The sequence below is a fragment of the Crinia signifera genome, chromosome 6, assembly GCF_055691185.1.
Source record: "Crinia signifera chromosome 6, ASM5569118v1, whole genome shotgun sequence".
NCBI lineage: Eukaryota > Metazoa > Chordata > Amphibia > Anura > Myobatrachidae > Crinia > Crinia signifera.
This window is the reverse complement of record NC_139222.1, coordinates 45,805,786-45,827,699: the sequence shown is the minus strand read 5'-3', so window position 1 is coordinate 45,827,699 and position 21,914 is coordinate 45,805,786. Positions and strand designations below refer to the sequence as shown.

Below are 21,914 nucleotides of genomic sequence, written 5' to 3'. Positions count from 1 at the left end.
CTCGGAGACTGTGTAGTCAAACAATCATTCTGTATTGAGGGTTTAGTACTTTCGAGAGCGAACTCTCGTCCTCAGAACCACCTACAGCAAGGTGATAACGCAGTAGACACACTTATATACCCACAAGCTTACCTGTCTTCAGCGTCTCTCACACGCCGCGCGTCCATCCTCCCGGAAGCCTCCTCAGCCGAACTTCCGGTTACAGCTACAGCGTTGCCATGGTCACAACTGTGTGCGTTCCATAGGCATCAGCTGTGCGTTCCACCGCCTAGAACAGCCGGACAGGCTGGGCAGGAAATAGATGTCAGCAGCTTAGGCATGGGTAGAGACCTTCAGAGAGGCAGCGTCTATGGGTAAAGTAGAAAGCATACAGAATTACAATAATGATAATGAACAAAGAGAATAATACATATATATACAAACAATATATATACATAATTAAAGACTGGAAATACAAAAAAAAAAAAAAAAAAAAAGTCGACACAGAAAAAGACGACACACAAAAAAAATACAAAAAGCTGGAAAAAATAATTAATTTAAGTAAGACTGTTCCAATTAATCTTGTCATTGAGACCACCTGGTTTGGTGGTCCCAAGGCGCAAGATCCACTGGGATTCCCGAATAAGAAGAGCCTTAGCCCTATCGCCACCACGATTGGGCCTAGGGACATGGTCTATCATGAAGTATTTAAGGTCATCCAAGACATGGCCAGCCTCCTTGAAGTGTCTAGACACCGGCTGGTCGATGTCTTTGCCCCTCTCTGTCATACTGATGGAGGAACGGTGGGCCCCCATTCTCTCTTTGAATTTGCGGGTAGTTTGACCCACATAGTATACGTTGCACGGACATGTGACAACGTATACCACATGAGTCGAATTGCAGGTAAGGACATGGCGGATATCATAAGTTTTAATATCATATCATATCATAAGTCCACATGGGGGTGTCTGAAAGACTTACCCACCACCATGAACTTACATGTCACACAGTTGCTGCATTTATAACATCCAGGGAGTTTCCTAGCTACATTGGGTACCACTACCTTTGAATTGGACACATCAGCATGGACTAATCGGTCCCGCAAGTTGCTACCCCTCCTATACGCTAGAAGGGGTTTGACCCTCGCTAGCACCGGCAACTCTTTGTCCGTGCAGACAATGGGCCAAAGAGCTTTCATAGCCCTGCCCAAGATTGGACTGGCCGTCGTGAAGTCACTGACAAATGGGACAGGAACTCACGAACCGCTCACAAGCTGACGGCGCCCCCGACCCGCCACGAAAATGCCCATGATGTGATCGCGATCCGATCGCAACCCCCATCCACTACAGTAGTAATTTCTGAGATCCTACCTGCAGCAAGTAGGATGTCAGAAGAGACCGACCGACCCGCGGGGTCGCGCATCGGATCAGGATCGCATCAAAAGGGCAGTGAAATGGCCCAAAACATGGCCGATTTGCATACAATCGGTCGAGATTGTATCTAACTTGGGCCATATCATCCTGGTGTGTACCCCACATTAGACTGGTGGTTCCCAAACCTTTTTGAATCACAGCACCCTGGACATCAAAATGTTTTGCTGGACAGGATTTTCTTCTGTTTGTTCACATATTATTGACAGAAACTGCACTGCACCTCCATATATAATTCCTAATCTTTTGATTTCAGACCATCTGTAACTAAGTGTTCTTATTTTCTGTGTCTGTAGGTTGTTTTTGTGTGTTTTTATGCTAGGGCACAAATGTCCTCAATATGGGAATGATAAATTTAGTTACATTTTATAAATTCTAAGATTGCCCCCAACAGCACTCTCCTACCGACTGTGAAGCCACCAGCCTCCTCCCTGCACTAAAGAGATGCCGTACACAGGCACACGACGTCTCTTCAGCACTCACAGAGAAGTGGTGATCTGCTCCCCCTACCTGCGAGACTATCTGTACTGTGTGTGTGTGTGTGGGTCACCAAAATTTACGGCACTGCTGCTACTGGGCAGGTTATATGTATAAGATGCATTACAACTACGGGCATTATACACCCTTTTTCTGCATGTGCATGCATTTCCGCCCATGCTGGGCGCTATCGCCACTTGCCACTCTGGCTGACATTCCTGCCCCTTGCAGTGAGGCCATGCCATTTGTTTGCACACGTGCCTGTGGCATGCGCAATTTACTTCTTTGAATATTATGAAGTTTGGAACTGGGACCACCCATTTCTGACTTTCTAGATTTGTTTGGGAGGTATTTATTTACTGAAATGCAGGTTTTAAGAACAGGAGATGTTGCTCATACCATTAAGATTAATAAGCAGAATCTGGTTGGTTCCTATAGGCAAAAATTCTAAAAACCTGCACTTAAGCCTTCCCAAAAATACATAAAAAAGGTGAAAAGTAAAAGTTAACTCAAGATTCCTCTCAGAGGTAGCAGTACACACCCACGCTTCTAGGTGCCATGTTCACAATCTCTTTTCACAATCTCTCCATATATGGAACTAGACACGCCCTTTGGGTGGAGCATGACACGCCCCCTCAATCGGGTGCTGTGCACAATTCTACTACCAACTATAATCTCCCTGAAACTAGTTTTCAAAAGTAGGCAAGTATGCGTTAAGTGGAAGAATAACGCTGCCATTTTCAACTTTAGGTTATTCCAAATTTCTGTCTGTCCACTGCTGAGTTGCGTCTGTATTTGTATTCTGGATTATGCTGCCTGAGAACATTGTACTGTTTTTGTCCTTCAGCCCCAAAGTATCTGTATGACTTTGCAATCAAAGGTGCCCTGGTAAATAAACCTTTTGTGCACACACTCCGGCTCCTGCCGGGCAGCGAAAACCCGCACGGCCAGGAAGCCGTGCCGCACTCAGTAGTTTAGAATGGTGGGGATGGCCACAGCCCGGCAGCCGTCCCTTTCAGTGGTGAGATCTGCAGGAGCCGGAGCGTGTGAAATGGCCCTAAGGCTTGGTGATCACCAGAAAATAACTTCTAAATGGGCATATCGTTTGAAAGAGCCAACTCTATTAAATGAGGGTCCTCCTAGTTTCAAGGTGTGTGTGTGATTGTTTTCTCTTGTGATTCCCTTATCAAATAACTCCTGGTGTTTATGTACTAAAGCTTGTTATAGTCTGTTGATCACCAAATATAATTACGAAGTGGCTGCATCGTTTAAAAAAGGGGTAACCTATCTTTTAAATAATTTTGCTAATGACTTTATTTAAGTTAGGAGGATATTTGTAGTGTTAGGTGATATTATCTGGGGATTTTATGGTCATCAGACCATAGTGTCGCCTCTTAAGCAGCCCATACACGCTGTTTTGTGGGCGTGCTTTCCGTGCTGTACTAGCACGGATCACATTGCATTGCGTGCATGCAATGCGATGCAATGTGATGAAACCTAAGTACAAAAAAGTATGTGCAAGCACATACTTTTTGTACTGTGCGATGAGGTGCTGCGGGAGCGCGCACCTCAAAGCACACATCGGGACAGCACGCTTAGCAGCGTGTATGGGCAGCTTTAGTACTTTCAAGGTATATTTGTAACAAGAGTTCCAGTCATCTTTAGCACTGAAGGGGTACAGGCTTAAATTCAAACTTGGATCATAAATTTGAGAAATCCTTGGAGTTTGAAGTCCTTTTTTTATTAGCCCAATTTTTATGGCTTACTGAATCGCACCACAGGATGCTATCGGCCATTTTCTATACTGCCCATTTAGGTGAAAGAAAAATCATTGCTAAATAAGTGCTGAATATTATATATAATCTCCTAAAGGGAATGGGATCCTTGGATAGACAGCAACTAGGTCTACAAGCATTAGGTCGACATGGGTTAGGTCTACGGTCAAAAGGACAACATGGGGTTTTTCATGTTTTTTGTCCTGAAATTCGACACAGTCTACATGGACACAGAAATGTAGCACCATGTCCCCTCGCATAGCTCGCTGCGCTTGGCACACTCATTTATTCTCCCACCATGCCCTAGTGGATGGTAGGTCATGAATTACCCCTGTCGGCACATGTCTGTTCCAAAAAAACTGTAAAAAAAAACCCCATGTCCACCTTTTGACTGCCAACCTTTCCCATGTCCACCTAATGATTGTGTTGACCTAATGACTCTGTCTACCTAACCCATGTCGAGCTTCAGTTATGTTGACCTTCATTCACGTCGACCTAGTGGTGTCGACTTAATGCTTGTAGACCTAGTGACTGTATCCCTCCTAAAGTCATTTTTTCATTATCATGTCCATGAGTCTCATTGATTAAAATGTTAAGGCATTTCCAATATTGTATCTGCCCCCCCCCCCCCCCCCCCCACACACACATATATACACATTTTGAGATTGTTTGTAACTCACTTGTAATATGCAACTTTCTATTATTATTCTCAGCCGCTTCTTGATGTCTGTGTTGTGGAGCTTCTCTTTGCACCTTTCTGGTTCACTCTTGCCTCACTCCCTGTGAATGTGACCATCCATTACTCGGTCTCTAAACAATGCAAGCCCTTGGATGAAGAATCAGAGGTTGTAGGTAGTGTGCAAGTGGTGAGTGTAGGCACACCAAAACTTCAGCATGTAAGTGTGGGAGACTCTGTGACAGTCACACTTCCTGATAAGACTCTGTTACCGGGAGAGGTATTCACAGCCTCGATAAGTCTAAGGCACAATTGGACCCATCCTAGCTTCAGCTTGAGGTAAGGAATTAATACTTAATGTTATTGTCTGACTCATTAATGATTGATTTGATATAAAATACTATATTCCTATATTACAGAGTGCGCAGCCGTGTTGGGTTGGAGCTTTTGTTTGCTCGTTCTGCAGCTCCTAACACATGGGCTGTAAAGATGGAGATGCAGCGAGGTGCTAAACACCATACTGTAATAGGACATGTGACACACAGAGGAGCTTCAGAGCGTAGGTAAGAGTCTGATTTACATACACTGATTTCTGAGAGCTGCATACCGGGATGTACGCTGAACAAAATGGACTGATGTATAGTTTTTGGGATTTTTTTTTTAAACCACTGCACAAGAAATCTTTTTTTTTTTTTTACATTCTACCATTTGTAAAGGTTGAGGTACAGCGCTACAAATATGTCCAGGGTGGGGGTGGATCATAGGGTCAATAGTGTTGAGGTTTAACCATTCGAAATGTAGTCAGTTAAAAAGATCTACAGGAGTATTCACACTTTTTAGGTCAATTTGTAGAATACATGGACTCCCAATTAGTGTCCTGCATATTTTCACATCATGGCAAACTTCGCTCGCCATGCTTCAGATCAAGCCAATGTACCATTTCCAATCGTAGTCCAATACCTGTTTGTAACAACACACACTTTACTTTTCAACATGTAAATTAAGAAGAATATCTAGACTTCAGTAAGGCATTTAAAACTGTCCCACATCGCAGGCTGCTAAATAAACTTGAAAGTGTGGGATTGGATTATAAAACAATTAAATGGATTAGAACCTGGTTGCAGGATAGGAAACAGACAGTTGTAGTAAATGGAGTGCATTCTATGGAGGGACATTGTTACCAGTGGAGTACCCCAGGAATCTGTACTTGGACCAGTGGCCTTTAATATCTTTGTTAGTGACATTACAAATGATATTGAAGGGAAAGTATGCCTTTTTGCAGATGCAACAGAGTAGACACACCAGGAGGGGTAAATCAAATGACTGATGATCTAGGTAAACTTAAGAATTGGTCAAGAGCATGGCAACTACAGTTTAATGGTAAAAAATGCAAAATGATGCACTTGGGACTCAAAAACCCAAAAGCTCAATATAGTATCAAGGGTACTATAATGGAAAATACTGAGGAGGAAAGAGGTCTAGGAGTCCAATATTTCAAGTGATTTAAAGGCAGGAAAGCAATGTAGCAAAGCAATGAGGAAGGCTAGTCAGATGCTTGGTTGCATAGGGAGAGGAATCCGTAGCAGAAAAAAGAAATAATAATGCCACTTTATAGGTCATTGTTACGGCCCCATCTGGAATACTGCATGCAGTTCTGGAGACCATATCTTCAGAATGATATAAATACATTAGAGAGTGTACAAAGAAGGGCAACTAAAATGGTGCATGGCCTACATCACAAAACTTACCTGGAAAGACTAAAACATTTTAACATGTATAGTTTGGAGCAGAGAAGGGAAAGGGGGACATGATAGAAATCTTCAAATATATCAAGGGTTTAAACATAGTTCAGGAGGGAAATTTTCTTCAATGGAAAAGAAGTACGAACACGAGGACATGCACTGAAACTGGAGGGAGGTAGTTTACCAGTTTCTAGACCACTCATAGAGAGCCAATACACATGCAGCGATGTGTGCTAAGCGATTTTACTTAAGACAAAAAAGAGGCAGGTTAGTGGTTCAGGATTACGTAGATAGCGATCGCTATCTCTCATTCTGTACACACAGAGCGATTTGCAGTCACTTGCTAAGCAATTTGACTAGATTTTGGCTGCCTGCACTAACTTAACTAGCAGGCAATATCGGCATGCTGGCGCGTACATCGCTATCGCTCGGGGCACACACACAGAGTGATCTGTTCATACTTTCTAAGTAATTCACTTAGAAAAGAGCTCTAAATCGCTCCCTGTGTATGCTCCTCTAGGGAATATAGGTTGCAAGCTCCACTGGGGCAAGGACTAATAAAGCGCTGCGGAATATGTGTGCGCTATATTGCTGTTATACTGTTATAAATAAAAAAAGGCATATTATTTATTAATTAAAAGTGGCAATATAAATTTTTTAATTGTTATTGAGTGTTTAAAAACGTTTTCACTATCATTCATATGGTATACTGAGGTCTCAATACATTGGGGAATAGAGGTCATCCGGCAGGAGACGGGTACATAAATTTCTTCAACCAGGGTGTGCTGGCTCCTCCTCTCTACTTCCCCTTACTAGCCAGTTTTAGAAAATGTACCTTCAGGAGAGGATGCACACTCCTGGAGCTCCAGAGAGTTTTTCTTCAGTTTAATTTACTTTGTTATTTTGGGTTTGCTGTTTGGGCTATACTGCTTCCCTGCTTCGAGGGAAGCTGGGGGAAGGGTCAGTTGCTGGCCTCTTAAGGTACCGAACTGATCCCTGCTGCAGCTCCACTGACCTGAGAGGGTGCTTGCTACCGCAGGCATTGCGCTGCAGCGAGCACACCCCCAGCACGGGGGGGTACCCCAGTTCATGTGCGGCAAGATGGCGGTGGAGTTGTCCCTGCACAGGGAGCACTAACAGCCCCGCGGACACTGGATGCCAGGGGCTGCCACTGGACCACCAGGGCATGTTCCGTTTTTATTGTTAACAGTAAGTTTAACACAGGCGCCAGTCTAAACATTAGTATAGCCCAGATCTCCCCAATCTGAATATCACTAGACATCCAAGCCAATTAAGGCTACAAGTGATAAACTGTATCCCCACAAGGGTGTGCTATAATAAATACAATATTTTCCAGTAACATATCGTTGTGGTTTTAAAATACACCCCTTTACCTTTCGAGCACTATATATGTGTATATGTTCTATGTGGTTTTGTGTATGTCCGTGATTTTAACTTCTTTATTTCACTACCATTTCCCTCAAACTATTAAAAGGCAATTTGAAATTAAATTTATTAAAAGCTAAGTTTTACCTTAATTGTATCAGTGTGCGTACCACAAAACAGTCTCTTTCTTTTTCTTTGTATAAAGCATATATAAATCGGCAAGTAGGGACAAAGAGCAGGGCCTGCATGAGAGAAGCCACCAAGATCCTTGCCTGGATGGAGCTTCATGCAGTGGCAATATTAGCTATCTTCATCCTGGGGTGGACAACTGGGAAGGAGACTTTCTCAGCCGCCACGACCTTCACCCTGGGGAATGGGGACTACATTTTCAGGTGTTCGCGAGCATTGTAGAGTCAACCAGAAGGTTCGACAACTACTGCTCGAGTACGAGAGATCCCTGGGCAGAGTCGGTGGATGCTCTGACTACGATGTGGTCGTACGATCTGGTGTACCTGTTCGCTACTCTCCAGCTGTTGGGAAGAGTGTTACAAAGAATCCGAAAGCCAAGGGGTGGAGGTAATTCTAATAGCTCCAGACTGGCTTCGGAGGGCATGGTACGCAAGTCTACTAAACATGCTATTGGAAGAATCATGGCGACTGCCTCTCAGAAGGGATCTTCTGGTTCAACGCCCCTTCATCTACCAGGATTTAGCGCGGCATCGTTTAACGGCCTGGAAGTTGAGCAGCAGATCTTAGCTCAAAAGGGATTTCATCCCTCAGTCATTGCTACAATGACCCAGGGCAGAAAGTCGGTGACTGCGTCACACTGCCACAAGATTTGGCGTAGATACGTGGCATCGCGTGAAAAGATGGGTTTTCCACCAGCAGATTTCAAATTGGAACGTTTTCTGCATTTTTTGCAGACGGACTTAGACTTGGGCCTCCGTCTGGGGTCCTTAAAAGTTCAGGTGTCGGCCTTTTCTATCTTCTTCCAGAAGAAGTTGGCTGCGTTTCCAGAAGTCCAGACATTTTTACAGGGTGTCCTACGTATACAGCCCCCATTGTGCCTCCAACGGTGAAGTTGTTAGCTCTAGCTTCGGCCAGGAGGGTGTCTGAGCCGAGCGCTCTTTCCTGCAAAAGCCTCTATCTGATATTTCATCAGGATAGGGCGGAGCTTCGGACAAAACAACAGTTCCTGCCAAAAGATGTGTTGGCATTCCATTTCAACCAGACGATTATGGTACCTTCCAGCTTAAGACTTCAGGATATTCCAGAATCATTGGATGTGGTCAGGACTCTTCGGGCTTACGTCATGAGGACTGCACGTGTTCGTAAGACCGTCTCTTTTTGTGCTTTATGACGCACAAAAGATACACTGCCCGGCTTCCAAGCAATCTATTGCTAGGTTTATTAGCTCCACCATACAGCAGGCCTACGTGGCAGTACATTTGTTGGTACCGGCTTCTGTGAGAGCTCACTCCACAAGCAGCGCCACCTTGTGGTAATAGCTTTTAGCTTAATACCATTTCTACTTCTGATAGGAGGCTGCAGCTTAACCAAAAGGAAAAACTATTTGCCACCAGAGTTATACCAGTGCTCCTGTGTGACCTTAAGGTCACTTGGTTAGGTCCTGGGTCAGACAACCAAGGACTTCCCTGGGTAAAACCCTGATGAGTACCCGGGAAGGATTGGTCCCAGGTAAACCATTTTCCACTGACCTAAATCCTGGGTTGCTGTTGGTTCATGTGCAATAACTTGGGATTTTCAAGTCTGTGGGAAAGGGGTATGATTTATTGAGATTCCTCACAGTCTTACCATATACAGTAGATGCAGCGGTTTTGTGATGGGTTTTATAGAAGTTTTTACCAAACCACTGATGGTTTGCTCAAGACCTCAGGGGAAAAAAATGTCACCAAACCATCACAAAACATATAGACATCAACAGCAGTTTACAAAAGCCTATACAAACAACTAAACAGTACATTTAGTGGTTTAAACTACCAATGATGTAAGGGGGTTGCAAAAACCATTGTTTATTACTAGAGACGGGATTATATGCAATATAAAAAGCTTGAAATATGCATGCAAATATGCATGAAAAATACTTAAAATATGCATGAAAACTGTTAAAATATGCTACATTAAAGAATAAAAAAAGAAATGTATTACTTATTTATTTAAAAATCAACATCCTATCCTAATAAACCTCAAAAATAGGCCCACAGCACCTGCAGATGGATTTTTTTTTCTTCCAGGCTGCTACAGCAGACTGCAGCGTCCTAGTCTCTTCTGTTATCAACTACACAGACCCTCATCTCCAGCGCAGATGGATCAAATGTCAGCATAGCATGTGAAAGCAGCGCAGTGGAAGGCTTTCTCCCTGTGCCGCATACTCACTGTGACCTGGTGTTTCCTCCGCGCCGCATGATGTCACAATCCTTCCACCCACCTCCTCTGCTGCAGAAGTCTCTCTCTTGGCGCAAAGTCCCAGGCCAGGGGCAGGCAAAGGTTCAGGAGCTTTGTGGCATAACCCACCCTGACTGGCCTAGAGCAATGTCCCCCACACTGCACACATATTGGCCCGGCCTGCACACTCTACCACTACCTGGCCAGCAGGAGGGCAAATCAGTGCTGTGATTAATGGGTGGAAAGGTGGTGGGTCCTAAAATATGCAACATCACTAGATTTTAGGTAAAATATGCAATAACAAGTGAGAATGGGCAAAATATGCGAATGCATATGCAAATATGCAAATGCATATAGTCCTGTCTCTATTTATTACATTTGACCTAGTGTCTCTAAAATCCCATCCCAATGAAACCTTGTGTTATTTCATTGTTTTGTACCTTTATGGTGTGTACACACGATACAATTTAGCCTACCATTTTGACTATAGTCAAAATGGCATCAGGATCGCACATAGATCGAATGGAGATCGAACAGGTTTTTTTCAATCTTGATGCGTGCTCCCGTTAAGCACAAATCGAAGCCAGATAGACAGGGCTGCATTGACTATATAGTACAGATCTGTACCATACTTGCCTACTTTTGAAAACTAGTTTCAGTGAGATTATAGTTGGTAGCAGTATTTTGCACAGCGCCCCACTGAAGGGGAGTGTCATGCTCCACCCAAAGGGTGTGTAGTTCCATAGATGGAGAGATTGTGAACGTGGCACCTAGAAGCGTGGGTGTGTACTGCTACATCTGAGAGTAATCTTTTAAAATGACTTGTATCCAAATATAGATGAGCCCCAAATCAGTTAGTAAGAGATACTGTACTTGGTAAAGTGCTGGGAAATGATGCTGTTGATTCAATGTAAATGTATCTATCTCATTATTTTTTTCCCCTAAAATGTAACCGTGTAATGTGGTCTAGGTGTAATGAGGGAGATTGCTAGACTAATGAGGAAAAGAGGGAGATTGCTGCTATTTCAGGGAGTCTCCTGCAGAATGCAGGAGGGTAGTAAACCATGATCTGTAGTATATAGTCAAAATTGCATGCATGTCTTTTGGCTTACTGTGCAATTCGATCCCGATTTGATCGAATAGCACTTCTGTCGACCATGTGTACACACCATAACTGTTGTTGTTGTGTTGTTTTGTATTTTTGTTTATAGGAGTTATCCTGTTTTTTCTTATCCCTTCTTCATTATTTTGTGTTCATTATGTCCAGTTTCTCTTTTTGCCTTTCTTAATGTTTCTCACTCCTTTTCAGACCCCCTCCAGTTGTTGCCCTCTTGGATTTTCTTGTGAGTAATGTTTCGGTGGGCTCTGTGATCTCCCGGAGAATTACTTTCCAGCTGGATATTCCTGGAGCTAGTGCAGCTACAGCGGGTGTACGTGGAAGTGCTGAAGTGTTGGTGTCTGATCGTGACCTTAGAGCAATCATCCCACTTGTAAAGGTACCATGTCGATCTTTTCTACTGACAGTAACTGTAATTGTAATTTGTGTCAAAACTATGAATCAATACGGTGGTGTAACCATAAATGTTACGATCCCCCACCAAAATGGTTTACGGTGCCCAAAAAATTGATATATTTTCTGGTGCCCCACCCCCGTAAGGCGCAGGTGTCAGGCAGCAATGGTGTCCCGGCAAAGTGTCTGTGTGCTGTGTGGTCACTGGTGTCTGCCGCTCACCTGGTCCTGCTGCTGCATCTGCAGGGTGCACAATTCCGGCTTCTGAGGGGTAGAGGGCAGCACAGAATGCACATTTCCAGTGTCGGGGGAGGAATGAGAGAGGCAGCACACATTTACAGCGTTCTTCCCCGTGCTGTTGCACCCCTGTAGCTCTTGCTGCGGGAGCCCTACTTACGTCACTGAATCAATATGAATTCATTAGATTAGATTCATTAGATTTTTTTATTTGCATGAAAGTTTTTATTTTATTGTACTTCATTAGAATTGAACTAGGACCCTTATTCAGATCTGATCGCAATACAAATTTGTTCTCAAAATTGACAAACCATTTGCACCGCAGGTGGGCAGATGTAACCTGTATAGAGAGAGTTAGGTTTGTGTGAGTTATTTTGTTTCTGTGCAGGGTAAATAATGGCTGCATTATTTTTACACTGCACTTTAGATTTCAGTTTAAACACACCCCACCCAAATTAAACTCTCTCTGCACATATTTCATCTGCCCCACCTGCAGTGCACATGGTTATGCCAATTTTGAGAATAAATTTGTACTGCGATCAGATCTGAATAAGGGCCTAGGACAAACCGCTATTAAATCTAAATCTCTCTGCACTTTTTATATCTGACCTACCTGCAATGCAGAATAGACGCCAAAGGTGAAAATGCTGGATTGTATGTATGTGTTTTTAAATTCTTCTCCCAACTCTCTGTCTCAGTGCTGCAAAGTACAGTAAAGCTGGGTACACATATATACAATTGTCGGGCCGTTCTTTCGTTCTGGGTCGGACAGCCGTTCAATTGTATATGTGTGTATGCTGTCCCGTACGAGCGATAAACGGCAAAAAACTGTCTTGACCGTCCATACTCGGTCAGTCGACGGTTCTTTGCTGTTTAATTTTCATCCGACAGGACGGCCTCATATCGGTACAAAAGTGCAGTGTGTACGCACGTTCGACCGATATGTTGCCGTCCTTGCTACTATACTGCCAAAGCTGGAACGCCCATGTGGGCGTTCCATAGCTGCAGCATCTCTGGCAGGGTGACTAAAAAAAAAATCGGCGTGGGGTCCCCCCCACAGCTGTAACCAGCACCAGGCTGAAAGAGCCGGGGCTGGTATTAAAAAATCAGGAAACCCGACAAATAGGGCTTCGCTGATTTTTTAAAACCAGCCCCGTATTTTACGAACCAGCCCCAGGCCAAACCAGCCAGCAGGGTAATGCCACAGCCGGGGGACACTTATTATATAAGGTCCCGCGGCCAAAGCATTCAGCCCTCTGACCGGTAAGCCTGGCCAGGGGTCCTGGGGGAGTGGGGACCCCCCCAATAAAGGGGTCCCCCCCTCCAGGACTTACCTGACCAGGCCTGGTGCTGTCCCCGGTGGCCCTGTGCGGTGGCCACCGGGCTGATCATTGTGTAAAAAAAATAGAAACTATTGTTTTTGCTGTGGAACTATGAGTCCCAGCAAGCCTCCCCCGCATGCTGGGACTTGGAGAACCACAAGTCCCAGCATGCGGGGCATTAAAGGGCCCGCTGGCACTTGTAGTTCCACAGAAAAAAAAATTGTTAAATAAATACACACTGACACATTAGAAAAATAAAAGTTTAATACATACATTACACAAACACACTGATACTTACCTATCTTGAGCCCGTCGGTAGGTCCCAGGGTCCGGTCCGGTGGCATGGTTCCGGGGCCTTGGTTCCGGGGCTGGTCCGGGGCTCCAGGGCTGAAGAGTCCGGGGTCCTGGATCCGTAGTAATCCAAAGGGTTACCTGGGGAAGGAAATCCTACTCACCTGTCCTGTGGCGACCACCCCGGCATCTTCTGTTGAAGTCGCGCTGCTCCCGGCTGCAGTGGTACCCGCTCCGCCTCCGCTATACAATAGAGACGCAGAGATCCTTCTTCCTCTGCGTCTCTGATTAAAATGATTTCTGGCCAATCAGGAGCCGAGAAAGTCGGCTCCTGATTGGGCAGAAATCATTCTGAGCAGAGACGCAGAGGAAGAAGGATCTCTGCGTCTCTAGTGTATAGCGGAGGCGGAGTGGGTACCACTGCAGCCGGGAGCAGCGCTACTTGCAGAGAAGATGCCGGGTGGACGCCACAGGAGCAGGTGAGTAGGATTTCCTTCCCCAGGTACCCATTTGGATTACTACAGATCCAGGACCCCGGACTCTTCAGCCCTGGAGCCCCGGAACCAAGGCCCCAGAACCAAGCCACCGGACCGGACCCTGGGACCTACCGACGGGCTCAAGATAGGTAAGTATCAGTGTGTTTGTGTAATGTCTTTATTAAACTTTTATTTTTCTAATGTGTCAGTGTGTATTTATTTAACTATTTTTTTTCCTGTGGAACAAGTGCCAACGGGCCCTTTAATGCCCCGCATGCTGGAACTTGTGGTTCTCCAAGTCCCAGCATGCAGGGAAGGCTTGCTGGGACTCATAGTTCCACAGGAAAAAACAATAGTTTTTATTCTATATTTTTTACACAATGATCAGCCCGGTGACCACCGCACAGGGCCACCGGGGACAGCACCAGGCTTCAGCCTGGTCAGGTAAGTCCTGGAGGGGGGGGGGAACCCCTTTATTGGGGGGGGTCCCCACTCCCCCAGGACCCCTGGCCAGGCTGACCGGTCAGAGGGCTGAATGCTTTGGCTGCGGGACCTTATATAATAAGTGTCCCCCGGCTGTGGCATTACCCTGCTGGCTGGTTTGGCCTGGGGCTGGTTCTTAAAATACGGGGGACCCCTGGTCATTTTGTCCCCTGTATTTTGGGAACCAGCCACGGACCTGGAGCATGGGGCTGGTTTTAAAAAATCAGCGAAGCCCTACTTGTGGGGTTTCCTGATTTTTTAATACCAGCCCGGCTCTTTCAGCCTGGTGCTGGTTACGGCTGTGGGGGGGACCCCACGCCGTTTTTTTTTTTATAGGTAAAAGGGTGACAGCTATAATTATGCCCTATCCCAGCCCATTATGATAATTTTGGTCACATGTGACGTGTCAATAGCCAAAATCGAGACAGTGTGTACGGTGGTACATTGTTTTTCTTGCGACTGTTTGGACGGGAATACATCAGCCGTCGCAAGTAAAATTGTACAGGTGTGTACGCGCGTGTCGGCTGTTGTTTGTGGACGGTCCGACAGGAGTACAGTCGGCTGAACGGTTGCCAGAAATAGGGATTGTATAGATGTGTACCCAGCTTAAGAGTGTTTTCAAGTGTTAGTGTGTTTGTGGCCATTATCCTCATACCCACCATGTATTCCCATACAAAATGCTGTGTTGGTGGTTTCCTGGAAAAAAATATTAATTAATTAAGAACGTTCAAAGATACAGAAACGATAATCAGACATAAACAATTATAAATAACAATATAAATGCAAACAGTAAAAAGTAAAGAATCAGGGTTATCCTGAATGGTACATAAAATATGTTAAAAATAGCCCATATATTGCAGAGGAGGAGATCCGTGTCCTCTTTTTTTTTTTTGTGTAATCATTTTTTATTGATTTTCAAAGGGGGTGAACACATACAGGAAATCTTCAAACAGAACATGTGATCATTTAACTGATCTCGACGCAGCGAGATATACACATATTTCACTTAAACCAAATCACATTAACGTGTACTAGAATCTTCAAACATTATTACATCAAAGTGCGAAGGGGGGGGGGGGGGGGCGGGAGGGAAGTGAGAGGGGGGGGGATTGGGGGGGAGGGGTTGACCTTTCTCACATGTGGGGGGGCTCACTTGCTATTTAGTCGGTCCAGGCATTTCAAACTGAATAGAGGGCTCTGTACTCTTGTGAGGTCTTATACTCCAACCAGGGGAACCATGTTGCAGTGAAATCTGTGTGTTTATCCACTGATGACAGCATGATGTCCTCCATTGACATGAAGTGGTCAATTTTGGTGAACCCGGTTTTGCGTGTGGGTGGGATTATCGACCTCCATAGGGCGGGGATGCAAGCTCTTGCCGCATTGCCCAGGTGTTTGGACAGAGAAGATTTATAAGCGGTGAGTGGTATGGGGGAAAGGTTTAGTAGCCAGAAGGCGGGGTCGTCTGGGACTGGGGCATGGAGAATTTTTTTTGAGGTCTTGATAACGTCCGTCCAGTAAGGGGTGATTAACGGACATTCCCACCAAATGTGTAAGAGAGAGCCTGTATGCTTCTTACATCGCCAGCATGTTGGTGGTGTGCTAGGGTTCATGCGGTGTAAAATAGAGGGATGTCTATACCATCTCATGATCAGTTTGTATTGGGTTTCCCTAGTTTGGATGCATATCGAGCTAGTGTGGGCCTTTATGAAAATGGATTCCCAATCTTTGTCTGATATATTTATGTTAAGGTCTCTTTCCCATGCTCGCGTAAACGTTGTAGAGATGTCATTGTCTAGGTTTTGGAGGAGTTTGTATAGCAGCGAGATAGTGTGGGTTGGTTCTGAGGTGGATATACATAGTCTTTCGAACCCAGTCAGTTCGCGGGATGATGGGCGGGATCTGGAGCCTGTTTGTATGAAATGTCTAACTTGTAGGAACTTCCAGAAGTCCCTCGATGGGACTTCCCATTTTCTTTGTATATCCGAGAAAGAGCAAATACTGGAGCCTAGCATCATCTGGCCTACCCTGAAAAGTCCTTCTAGAGCCCATTTTGAGAAGTCTGAGATTGTCAGACCGGGGAGGAAGTCTGGGTTATTTAAAAAGGAGGTTAGTGGACCGAAGTCGGAAGAGATGTGTGGGTTCTGTCGCAGCGATTTCCATGTTTTTAATGTGGAGGTGATTGTTGGGTGGGAAGCAGGCATGGTGGGGATTATGGGTAGCCAAGGGAAAATTTCTGGATAAAGGCCCATACACACCCCCTCCAACTCCACCCATTGCTTGTTTCTGCGGTTTCTGGTCCAGTCCAGTATTCTATTTAGATGGATAGCGTTATAGTAGGTCTTGATGTCTGGAAGGCGAAACCCCCCCCTTTCTGTACTTCTAGTCAGAACCTCGCGCTTTACCCTGGGTTTTTTCCGCTGCCAAATAAATTGTTGGGTCAGGATTCTGATGGTTTTGAACCATGTATCTGGGACAGAAATTGGAAGGGCTTGGAGTATGTAGAGTAGTTTGGGTAGAGAGTTCATTTTAGTGACATTTATTCTCCCTAGCCAGGATAATTGTTTGTTATACCATCTACTATAATCTGCTCGGAGCGATGCCAGGAGAGGTTGATAGTTTAAGGTGTACAGCCGGGTTAAATCTCTAGGTAGTTTTATACCTAGGTATGTGATGTGGGATGATTGCCATGAGAATGGAAAAGAGCTCTTGAGCTGAGGGACCAAGTTGGGGGGTATGGAAACGTTAAGGATGCTAGATTTGGACATGTTTACTTTAAAATTGGAGAGGAAGCCAAAGCGCTCTAGTTCTTGTATAAAGTGGGGGAGTGAAGCTGCTGGTTGTGTAATTATCGCCAGCAGGTCATCAGCGAAGAGAGCTAATTTGTAGTCTTCCTCTCCCACTTGTATACCTGTGATATTAGCGTTAGCCCTTATTGTCCTGGCCAGCGCTTCCATGCATAATATAAAGATCAGGGGCGAGAGGGGGCAGCCTTGCCTCGTTCCGTTGCTAATAGGGAAGGGGTCAGATAGGAAGCCATTCGTCCTCACTCTGGCTGTGGGCATATGGTAAAGGGCCAGTATTCTGTGGAGGGATAGTGTGCCCAGTCCCATGTGCTCCAGCACAGTCTGCATGAAGCCCCAACACACCCTGTCAAATGCCTTCTCTGCGTCTGTGGAGACGAGAATAGTGGGAATTTTGTGGTGAGAGGCAAGGTGAATCAGATTGAGGATTTTGGTGGTATTGTCCTTTGCCTCACGGCCAGGAACAAATCTCACCTGATCGTTATGGATCAAAGCGGGGAGAAATTTATTTAGTCTGTTTGCCATCAATTTCGCGAAGAGCTTGATGTCAACGTTCAGGAGTGATATGGGTCTGTAGCTGGAGCACATGGAGGGGTCCTTCCCTGGCTTCGGGATCACTGTTATGTGTGCTTCTAGGGATTGTTTAGAAAAGTGTGCCTCAGCCGATATGGTGTTGAAGGCATGTAGTAGTTTAGGCGCAAGTATGTCTTTAAATGTTTTGTAATAAATTGCTGTGAAGCCATCTGGGCCAGGGCTTTTGCCTAGAGGCATGGAGGATATGGCTGACTAACTCTGCCTGAGAGAATGGTTTCTCTAATAAGTCTCTATCCGAGGGAGATAGGGTGGGGAAGGCAGCCTTGGCTAGGTATTCTTTTGCTTGCAGCGTTTTATGTATCCGTTCTGTTGGGGTGGGTGTGTCATGGAGATTATATAAGGAGGAATAATAGTTACGGAAACACGAGGCTATCTCTGGGGTTTTAAAGCAGAAGGTGTCTGCATTTTTCTTTATCTTACTGATAAAGGAGGCGGCTCTTTGTGCTCTGAGGGCCTGTGCGAGTAGACGACTGGGTTTGTTACCCCATTGGTAATGTCTGCTCTTGCACTTCCGTAACTCCAGTTTGGTGCGTTCTGTTAGTAGCTTATTCAGGCTGTGGCGTGAGTCCAGTAGGTCTGCTAGCAGTGAGGGTGAGGAACCAGTTTTGTGCATAGTTTCTAGCCTGTGGATATTTTCTAGTAGTGCGGATACTCTAGCAGCTTTTTGCTTTTTCATGTATGTGCCCAACTGTATTAGTTTGCCTCTAACTACGCATTTGTGTGCCTCCCATAAAGTTATTTTTGAAATGTCCGCAGTGTCATTTAGATTGAAATATTCTGCTAGTGTGTTAGTTAATTCTGTTTTACAGTATGCATCTTGTAACAGTGATTCGTTGATCCTCCACGTCCATTGGCCTGGGGTCTGTAAATGAGATGCTAGAATTATTGAGACCGGGGCATGGTCCGACCAAGTGATGGGGCCTATTGTTGCGTCTAAGAGTAACGGGAGATGTCTGTGGCTTAGAAAGATGTAATCTAGTCTGGAGTATGTCTGGTGAGGGTGGGAGTAGAATGAGTAGTCTCTGCCTGAGGGGTTTAGGGTCCTCCAGGAATCAGCTAATTGGAGGTCGTGGAGGAGTTTCTGGTCTTTCCTGTATTTGTGGGCCGGAAATCTACTGGAGCTAGTGGATGTGTCGATAGTTGGGTCTAGAGTCCAATTGAGATCTCCTCCCAGGATTGTCGTACCCTCAAAGAGTGAGTCTAGGTGTAATAGGTGTGAGTGAAAAAATGAGACTTGGTCTTGGTTGGGAGCGTAAACTACTGCAAAAGTGTATGGTTGGGTTGATATTTTACATTTGATGAGGAGTACTCTACCGGGGACCGGTTTATGTATTGACACATCTGTTAGCTGGAGATGTTTAGAGAACAGGATTGCCACTCCTTTAGATTTACTGTTTGGGGTATTGCTATAGTACGCGGTAGGGTAGCGGTGGTTGGAAAGTGATGGGTTTTTGGCAGAGAGTCTAAAGTGTGTTTCTTGAATCATCGCTATGTCTGCTCTCTCGGCCCATAGGGTCCTGAGTAGGCTACTCCTCTTCTCTGGGGTGTTGAGGCCTTTTGCGTTAATGGAGAGGATCTTCAATTTACCTGGTGTGGTCATATGTAGCGAGGTCAGGTGTGGTCTGCAATGTGTTTTGAAAGGTCAGGAAGGGGGGTTGGAGACAAGGGGGAGGGAGAACATGGAAAAAAGAAGTACATTTAAACATATTGAATAACAACATTAACAATTGAAAAAGAAAAATCCCGCTGTGAGGCGACTGGCGAAGTAAGTCCGCCAGCGACTCAGAAGGCAATAGAGCCTAGTGCGGGTGTGGGGTGGGGGGGAGTCACCGCTAACAAACAATGTGTAATCTCCCGATAAGGAGATATGATTGAGGGAGCAAGTGTGTCTTATCCGAACCGTTTATCTCTAGTTACATACTGTGAGTGGCTGATGAGAGCGGAGTTTCCCACAGCCAATCAAGTTGTCTCCTTGCGCTCCTACCTCAGTAGGGTATTTGCTTAATACAACTTGGAAGGTTAACTGGGGGCTAAGGTGTGGTATAATCGTTACAGGGATCCCATAGGGGAGTCTTCTGTGCGGGGATGAAGGAGTGGTTTGGATTATTACCTCACATTCCTTCTTTCTAACAACAGTTACTTAATGAAACGTGATATATAAGTATAAGGTCGAACTAGGGAAACTTTCGTGCCGGGTCTCTAGTAGGTGTATAGGTGTGTCGGAACTCTAGGGGTAACCTATGCTATCTCTGTTCAAATCTATCCGTTAGCATTTACCCAGCTCACTGACTATGAAGACCCAACTTCATGTTAAGCTGTAGTACTAACATCATGGTGTTTCCCCAGGTCTTTACTGGTAGTGGGGTAAAGTAACATTGCTTACACTGTTATCTAAACCGCATGAATTTAAGAGTCAAAAACCTAGTAGAATAAAAACCAAACAAAACATACCCCTTAGGGTAAAACCCAGATAAAATTGTAACCAAGCATTATAGTCACCAGTCCTGTGTCTGGTCCCGTAATAGAAGAGGTTCATGGTGTAGATCGACTGGTAGGTCTTCAGGTGGGGCTCGTGTTGGGGGGGGGCTGGGCCCTGGCCTTGTTTCTTTTTGGCATGGCAAACTTCTTGCCAGGGGTGGCCGTGTCCTGGTTGTTGGAGTGGAGGGAGCTCCGGGTGGTTGAATTCCCAGTTGGGTATGTCTGGGATCGGTAGGCCCAAAGCTGTACAGAACGTCGGGAGGTCAGAGAAGGAGTTTAGGGTGTGATTTCTTCCCGCGGAGGTCACCTGAAGGTTGAATGGGAAGCCCCATTTATATTTCAGCTGTCGCTTGCGGAGTTCAGAGGTGAGTGGTCTCAGAGCCTTCCGTTGCTGCAGTGTGTGCCATGACAGGTCTTGGTAAATTTGAACAGTTGAACCGTTGAAATCAATTCCGTCTAGTTGGCGTGTCTTACGTACAATACTTTCTTTTTGCGAGAAGTAATGCAGACGGCAGATCACATCGCGTGGGCGGTCGGATGGTGATCCTCTGGGTCTTAGAGCCCGATGCGCTCTATCTAGAATTATAGATTCTGAGGGGTCATTCTCAAGAATTTCGTTGAAGATTTTGGTGAGAGCATCTGTCAGACTGTCCTGGGAGACCTCCTCTGGCAGACTGCGGAGGCGGAGGTTGTTTCTTCTCCCTCTGTTGTCAAGATCTGTCAGGTGCATTTGTAGGGAACGGATCTCTGCGGATTGGGCAGCGAGAGTCTCTGTAAGCGAGTTGCAGAATGTGATCGTTTCTTCTTGACATTTTTCCAGAGTAGCTGTACGCTGGGAGAGCTGGGACAGATCTTGTCGGACCGCCGCCATTTCTTGGCGTATGGTGTCTTGGATGTCTTGCTTCGTTGGGAGGGTTCTCATATAGGACAGGGAGTTTCTAATTTCGGCTAGTTCCGTAACCAGCAGTGAAGTCTGAAAGTCTGGCGATGCGGTGGATGAGGTGTGGACAGGTGCGTCGTCTGCTGGTTTGGCGGGGGTGGATTGCAGGAACGGTCTCATATCTGCTTGGGACATGTTTTCTTTAGGGAGAGGCGTATCACCCTTTTGCAGAGCCTTTTTGCCTTTGACCATAATTAGCCAAGTAAACCAGGTTAGAACCAGTAGGAGAGGGGCTCTTGGGACTGGGAGGGTTGCTATGATTGCACTTGCATCAGTGTTGCATAATTCGTCGGGCGGTGACTCCCGGGGGCCTGGCTTCTATAGAAGCATCCTCACTTGGGACGCATCTTTTGTAGGAGAGCCCTAGTCACCTCTCCCCTCTTGCTGCGTCTCAGGCTGCTGCTGATCCGTAGTAGGGAGTCGGTTTACTTTTCTCCCTTGTGTGTCTTCTTTGTCATAGGATAGCCCTTTTTGATCAGAGGTTGCAGTTTGCACCAGTAAACGCTAGAGGGCAGGCTAGGATTACAAGTGAAAGGGAACAATTCAGCAGCTTATGCAAAAGCACGGGGGCTCATTTCCACCCTGCTGTGTTGAAAAGGCAGGGATTGGAGAGTTACTGTCCCACTGTTGTATGTGCTCAGTGCTGAGGGCTCTGGGGGGTAGGGGGTGAGAAGTGTTGCAGATAGATGGTAGAGGGTTGGTGCTGTAGTGGTCTTAGATACTTATTTGGTCCCTGCTGTTCCCCTGTATATTTGGTGAGAGCAGTGGGGATTTGTGCCCCTTAGAAGGGGTGCTTGGTGGGGATCCAGGGAAGGGGGATCCAAAGGGAGGTGAGGGGTATCTGCCTTGCAGTTTCTGTGAGGCTGGGGCGTTGGTGCTGGTGTTTTACCAAGATGGCGGCTGGGGGC

At 45.6% G+C, this 21,914-nt stretch overlaps 1 protein-coding gene across 2 annotated transcripts in view; it reads left to right on the top strand.

The window, feature by feature from the left end:
• The window catches only part of TMEM132A (transmembrane protein 132A), a 141,847-nt gene that overhangs the window by 56,534 nt on the left and 63,399 nt on the right, over positions 1 to 21,914 (top strand). For both annotated transcript variants that reach the window (XM_083146099.1, XM_083146098.1), the window contains 3 exons: positions 4,375 to 4,676; positions 4,757 to 4,900; positions 11,181 to 11,367. In XM_083146099.1, the coding sequence (XP_083002225.1) occupies positions 4,375 to 4,676; positions 4,757 to 4,900; positions 11,181 to 11,367 (633 nt within the window). The remainder of the gene's footprint in view (positions 1 to 4,374; positions 4,677 to 4,756; positions 4,901 to 11,180; positions 11,368 to 21,914) is intronic.